The 7,318-nt window shown below is 43.2% G+C and overlaps 1 protein-coding gene across 6 annotated transcripts in view; it reads left to right on the plus strand.

Annotated features, from left to right (window-relative positions):
* Window positions 1-4,451, plus strand: part of FOXJ3 (forkhead box J3) — a 130,815-nt gene extending 126,364 nt beyond the window's left edge. For all 6 annotated transcript variants that reach the window (XM_030867430.2, XM_030867436.2, XM_030867415.2 and 3 more), the window contains 2 exons: window positions 1,058-1,165; window positions 1,469-4,451. In XM_030867430.2, the coding sequence (XP_030723290.1) occupies window positions 1,058-1,165; window positions 1,469-1,584 (224 nt within the window). In that variant the 3' untranslated portion in view covers window positions 1,585-4,451. The remainder of the gene's footprint in view (window positions 1-1,057; window positions 1,166-1,468) is intronic.
* Window positions 4,452-7,318: the final 2,867 nt, after the last annotated feature.

Genomic DNA, 7,318 nt, shown 5'->3' on the forward strand with positions numbered 1-7,318 from the left:
GAGCAGCCAAATATAGTGTGCCCTACCATGAATATAAAACGAAGATTTTTCTTCCCTTTCTAGTTTCCTCTGGGAAAATGATTGCTGTTTTCTAGTTTGATTACAGCATTCCTAGAATGCAAGTATAGTTTGTGTGAAACACTAGAATACCTTAGGGAAATAGCCTTTCCAGAATTCTGGATGTTTCATATAATATAAACCAGTGTTATGGTGGTTCTTCCCCAGGAGTTATTGTGGGAGGTTGCATGATGTTTCCTCCCCTCCCTTTCTATTTTGCATTAGGATGCAATATAATTGACATTCTGGAGCTATTATACTTGATGGCTGCTGTCAGTGAAAGCATATTAACTTAAGAACCTTCTGAAATGCTATTTAAATGAGATGTGTTTCCCATCTACACATCTTCTAAATAATATGTTTTTAATCACCTTTGATATAGCTCTTTTACTTTATGCAAATCTTTCCTGTCACTTTGTGCCTCCAGTCACTTTGTTAATCAGCTAGGGCACACTTAGGTCTGCTTTAAGGATGAGAAAATCAGGGCAATAGAGACAACCATTACTGGAAAGAGCCCATGAGTTAGGAGAACTGAATTCTAGCCCTAGGCCCTGTCAAACTGATGTGTCTTTGGGCAAATCTCCTCAGCCTTCTGAGCCTCTGTTGCCTCATCCATAAAATGGGGGTAATCCCTGTCTTGCCTTCACTGTGGGTCTAGGGGGAGACTCAGATGAAGTAATGGGATATGAAAATGCTTTTGAACTATAATGAGGTATGTAACAACAACAGACATAACTTACCTACGAGCTTCCAGAGAGTTAGAGGCAGTGCCAGAATTAGTACCAGTGTACTCACACCCAGCCTGGCACCGTGTTTGAAAATCCAGCACCACCTTTGGCAGAGTTGTAGCATCTAAAAGGAGTGATCTTTCCTTCCCTTTCCTTCCTCACTTTACCAGCTTAATTTAGTTTTAGGTAACAGTTCTATTAAGATTTTTATGTTTGATTTGCTTTACTTACGGTACTATGTTTTCCTTCTGTCTTCTTCACAATCTGATCAGGAAATTTGTACATAGACTCCAGGCAAAATCTCGCTCCTTCAGTGATGCCTCCCCCTGGTTATCCTCACATCCCGCAGGCACTCAGCACTCCAGGAACAACAATTGCAGGTGATTTGGGGTGTGGTGTGTTGGGGTTGGTACTTGGAGTTTAATATTGAAAAAGGCTTTAGCTGCCCCGACAGGGAAGGAGGCTGCCTCAGGAGCGGGTGAACTCCCTGTTTCAGAGGGGTGGGGTGCAGAATACCTGTAAGATGAGGATCATAAGAGCCACCTTGTAGAGGCTTCTGGGTGGGTAAGTGAGAGCATATGCGCTGAGTTCCTGGCACACATAGGAAGTGTTCAATAGGTGTGTGTTTCTTTCTTCCTTTGTCCTCTCCCAAGTCACTGCTGACATTGCCTCCTTCCTTCCAGGCCATCACGGAGCCATGAACCAGCAGCACATGATGCCTTCCCAAGCCTTCCAGATGCGGCGCTCTCTGCCTCCAGATGACATCCAGGATGACTTTGATTGGGATTCAATTGTGTAGAGCTTGTTTCTTAAGGCACCAGACAGACCCAAGCGTTACCTTTCTGTGCAGTGAAGGGAAAGGTTTGAGAGAATCCAGTTGAGAAAACAAAGTTTCTAATCATTTTACCAATGTTATTGAAATTTTTTTTGAAGACAATCAAAAAGATTTTAGCTGGATAACTTACTGCTTTTATCTGACCCAGACAAGTACTACATGTTTGTCTCCCTGCCAGCTGCCCTGTGTAGCTCCTAACTGTTGTGTGATTTGAACGGCTTTTGCATATTTGTGTCAGTTTGATGTTGACCACAAGTGCCAGACTGATTTTTCAGACAGAGCCTATTTTGCTGCAAGCAGTTTATAGATGCATATATGTAAATACATGTACAAAAATTATTGAAAAGCTTCCATTTTTTCTAATTGGATTATTATGTCTTGAAAAGAAAAGTTACTGTGAGTTTTTATTCCTTGTTAGGCTATTTTCGGCAGGATGCTTTTAACTGATGTAGGCAACTGAAAGGAAATAGATTTTTTCAAAGCCCAGTTCCCCTTATTTAATCTTTTTCGGAAATGTGAGTATTGAGTTCTACTCAGTAAGCCAGAGAACCCAGAGTTTGATACTCTCCAAACAGTCCAAAGGGGCATGTTGTTCCTGAGCAGCATGAAGGACTGACCAATGTTTTTTTGATGCCTGGGGGATTCTAGAGTTCATGTTGCACCGTGTCAGCACCTGGTTTTCGAAGTCTGCATTGTATGCCAGTATTCAATGTGTTTGATTAGAAGCTGGGCACTACTTGGCTTTTGAAACAAATCAATGTCTCCACATTCACTTATGTATTTATTATTCAAAAGTGTTATTTTAATATTTATTGCTATCTTCTGTGAATGCTCAGCTCCTCTTGGGTTCATTAAGGAGAAATGCAGTGTCTGAAAGCACAGAATTATTTTTCTTGATAAGAGTTTACAGACAAGACAATCAGAGAGAGATTGTGTCATTCTCTTTATCATTACTCCTGCCATGTGAGTATATTCTCTATCTTTGCATTCCTGCTAATTGAGACTTATTTGCTAAGTAGGATTTTCTGGAATTTGAATCAGAGTTCATTTGGGCAGCGGGACAGCAGGGCAGTGTTTGTATAGCAAGTTTCCCCCTCATTCTCTTTCCATTTAGGAAGCACTGAAAGGAGGGTAGAGCCACACATGGATTTTATTTGCCTCCGTCTTCAGTGCAGTTACTGTTGAGTGGCCTGCTGTTTCTGTTGTCCTGTGTGTCTGTGTATGCATGACGTTTGGTTCCTTTCTTTGAAATGCAGCCTGCCTCTTAGGGGTTTTTATTAGTTGTTTGTTTTTTGTTTTGTTTTATTTCACAGTTACTTTGCATGGATTGATTGTCTTAGTTTTGTAATGAAACTAAGAGAAATGAGATTTCTTTTTTTAATGAATAGATTTTGAATTGGTTCTTTAGACCAGAAAAAAAAAGCAGAATTTTTCAGTTCTAATGGGGAAACGATGTTCCATCAAATCAAGGAGTACTAACTGCTCACGGGTTGCCTTTTAGCATCTCTAGTCTCTATCAGCCATGCTTATTAAGTCACTTTAATTACCCTTACTGATTCTGTGGTTGAGTAATCTCTACTTGAACTAAACAAACACCTTTGTTTCTCTGTGTGTGTATGTGAGAGTGTTTGCGAACGTCTTTGGGTATTTTTTTTAGTGGAGTGTTGCCTTGAATGAATCACTGGGAAGCCAGCCATGGTAAAGGCTGGTGAGGTTGGGGAGGAGGGAAGGGCTTTATATTCCTGTTGTTTGGATCCTGCTTGGCATGAAAAAGGAAACTCAGTTCCAGCCCCTTGGATCAGTAAAAATCAGAGGATTCTGGAAAGGCAGCCAATCAAGATGAGATAGCAGCCTGCAGAGTAAAAGCTTGGAAAAAAGGGGGTGATTCTCAGTAGTCTGCTCAAGTCACGGTTCTCTAGATACCAAAATAGCTGTTTTGAAACTATAAATTGTATGGGTAGCAGTGTGCACTTTAAACAATTTGGGTGTTAGAATGCAGTAGCTTATACTGAGTTATTCAAGTAGAAAGCGCTGATGAAGATGTTACAAATTGTGTGAAGCTAATTTCCCATTTGGTAATCATTTACTGATTTGCAGTGATCAATACTTTTGTGAGAATTTAAACTTACCATGAATGGCCCTGGAGGCAGAGCCTCCATCCAGACCCATCCCACACTAGTGATTCATGTGGCCAGGGAGCCCGGGACAGGCTTTCTCACGGGCTCCAGCCAGACAAGGCTCCCTAGTGAGGTGCAGAGCATCCCTCTAGTGGCCATCTCAGTTGGTAGTTGTAAATGCAGAGCAGTTCTGTCTTGGACTTAAATTGACTGAAGACTTTTGGGGAAACGAATCCTAAATGCATGTAATCAAATGGGGGTACTCTGTCCAGGAGAATAATCCGACTGGCATTTGTGGCAGTGTTTGAAATGTAAATGTATTCATGTATGTTCTTGTAAATACATGTCTCTCAGATGTCCTTTGAAGTGGGAGGGAATCAATCTGGGGATTATTTCAAATGGAATAGAGTATTTTGATATTGTTCATTCAGAGGGTGATGTGTACATATCTATATTGTATATATGTGATGAAAATGCATTGGCTTTTTGTGCAGACACAATCTGCTCTCTGTACTGCTGTTGGACAGTCAGTGTTTTAATGTTTCTACAGTTTTGCTATTGCACGATTTCATATTTTGCCTCTATGATGAACGGCACCCATTCTTTGTAACTGTTTAGTGCTGTAAAGAAATATCCCAAGTGTCATTAGGATTGTTGCTGCCAGAAGTGATATGCATGAATGGCACTTAAAATAAATATATTATGTTAACTCTATTTACAACACCAATTGGTCTGTGTCATTTGCTGCAGTTGAGGGAACAAGATTGGAGCTAGTCCAGAAGCAGAAAGCCTGGAGTTAGTCATTCCTTGGGGTCTCAGAGGTTGTGTCCCATGTACTGCTGCCTGAGAACAGTCATTGCTGCTGTTTATTGAACATCTCACTTGCTCTGTGAACTTGAGGAAGTTATTTCATTTGTCTGAGCTTTCATTTTCCTCATTTACAGTGCCTATAAAATGAGAATAATACCTACCTCCTAGAGTTGTAGAGGGATTAAATTAATTAAGGCATTTAGAACGGCATCTGGAACATGAAAAGTACTCAGTATGTGCCACATGCTGTGCTAAGTAGATATTGTTATCCTCAGCTTACATGTGGGAACAACTCAAGTAGAGGTATAATGGCTTCCCCACATCCTTTGTTGGTAAGTGGTAGAGCAAAGGTTTGAATCCAGAGCATTTGACTCCAACGTCATGTTTTTTACACCGTCCTCTATTACTTCCAGTGGAACACCCCGGTCCCTCTACCCCTACCCTGGACCCTAGTCTTGCCCCCAGCACTGCCTTCCCAGAGTGCTCTTTCCAAAAGGTGAAAGTGGAGCTTCTTAACATTTGCTGAACACACACTGTGTCAGCCCTTCCCATGAGAAATTTAGAGATGAAAAAGCCACGGTTCCTGGCTGTAGGGGGTACAGACTTACCCAGGACAGGGAGCAAATGCCAGCCCAGGGAACTTGCCCAGGGAAGCTACTCTGAAGATGCCCCCTGGCAAGGCAAGATTCTGTTGGTGAGCAGTTAGGTCATGCTGAGGCTAGGGCATTGGCTTAGGAAAGCCTTGGGGTGGGCATGGGCTTTTTAAGTTGAGTTTTCAAAGGACTCAACGGGAGAAGGTGTTTCCATTTATACCACTGCTCTGAGCCAGGCATGGAAGCTAGATTAGCATGGGCGCAGGGTGAGGTTGAAGCCAAAGAAGTGACGGTTTGCTAGTTAAGAGCCAAGCACCAGCAATCCCTGGAGTTGGGATGAGTGCTGGTGTCCCGACCTGATTGTGGAAACAGGCTCAGAGAGGCTACCAATGGGCAGACCAACGACACTGGTGGAAGTGGACTTGAAGCTGCGGTCTGTCTCACTCAGGAAGGGGAGAGATTCCCACCAATCCCATAATCCTGCTCAGGACCCCTCACTACTTCTAACTTAACCCATACAACACTGTCAGGAAAACCTATTTTTAACCATTTTACCGATGGGAAACTGAGGCTCAGAAAGATTAACTTGCCTTAATTAAGTTCTCATAGGTAGTGGAGGATCTGGGATCATTCAGTCTGGGCCTGACTCCAAAGCCCATTTCCTTTTGCTCCACCCAAGGATAGTGCCTACCCATCCTGTGTGAGTGTGTGTGACTTGGAGGAGCTCTGCTTTTCCATCAGTGCCTCTGAAAGACTGTAGTAGGGGGCACGGTTAGATCTGGTCACTTTGTGCTGATTCAGGCACAGCTAAAGTGCACCTTTGTGCTGATCAAATGAGAAAAAGATCATAAAGATGCATGTTTCATTCTTGTGGCTTTACCATGTTGCAGTGTGTTAAGGGCTGCTGTTTATAGATGTGCCCTTACCAGTCAGACAGAGCAGTCCTGGAAGAACCACGTAAGCATCAGTTAGCATTCATAGAAGGGTTGACCGCATCAAAAGGCCCTAGGATCACAGAACTATCTTGAAAGCTTCAAGCTGGGAGGGGCCTTTGAAATCATCTAATATAAAACACCCACATTTTGCAGTTGAGAACATTGAGACCCAGAGGGGAAAGTGACTTGCTCGAAGTCATACATTAGTTAGGGGAAATTTGGGGGAAGGGGAGGAGTGGAGAAAGTCATCTTCCCGGCAGGAATTTAAAATTCCTCACACATTGTCTTGATCTACACAAGAAGGTGATGCTGTAGTATAGTTACTGTAGTTATTGCTCCGCCTTACAGAAAAGCAAACTGCTTTAGAGAGGTAAGGCGCAAGGCAGCAGCATCCTGAATGCATTCAATCAAAGCATGGGAATTTAATTAGACACACTTGGCCAAAAAGAGAAAGAAGGGAAATCTTAATGTGAGAGTACCTACCTGTGATGAACGTGTGCCCCTCAGTGAGTGCAAGTTGGTAGATTCAGACCTGAGACCATAACTGATGTCTGCTTCCAGGTGCCTCTCTGCCTGAGCGTCTCACCACTGAGTGTCGTTCCAGTGGGTAAAGATACACATTCTGTACAACATTGCACTTGGATGCAAGCCAGCTACTTCAAAGACAGACTGTAACCAAGAATTAGGAAAAATGACCATGTTGGGCTTATTGAGATGGTGTGTTTTTCCCCAGTGTGGTGCCTTCCTAAAGGGTTTTCCAGAGGATTTTGGACTTACCTCCCTGTGTGTCTCCCTCACATGATAAGCAACTAGTCAACATGTGCAAAGCACACATTTGGTAAGTGCACCAGAGCCGGAGTCTAACCCCAGGTCAAGGCTGCTTCGACCCAGCCCTGAAGCTGTGCCTTCAGCAACGCTGACCCTGGAAGTCCAGAGTAGGACGGCCACCATGTATTCCTTGTTACTTCACGTTACTTATTCTAAGTCCTTGTGGGTTATCAGATTTCGCCTTCAAAACAACTGTGTGGTGGATACTATTGTTATCAACCTATTGCAAAGGAAAAATCTGAGCCACAAAGAGATTAAGTCACCTGCCCAGGGTCATCCGCTCGTAAGTGGTAGAGGTAACAATAGCTGGAGCAGGAGAGCCAGGATTTCAAACCCAGGCCATCCAGCCCCAGTGTCTACACTGCAGTGCGCTGTGCTGTCAGTCCTTACAGGGCAAAGGACGGGGAGCCTTAGA

Source organism: Globicephala melas, chromosome 1 (assembly GCF_963455315.2).
Source record: "Globicephala melas chromosome 1, mGloMel1.2, whole genome shotgun sequence".
NCBI lineage: Eukaryota > Metazoa > Chordata > Mammalia > Artiodactyla > Delphinidae > Globicephala > Globicephala melas.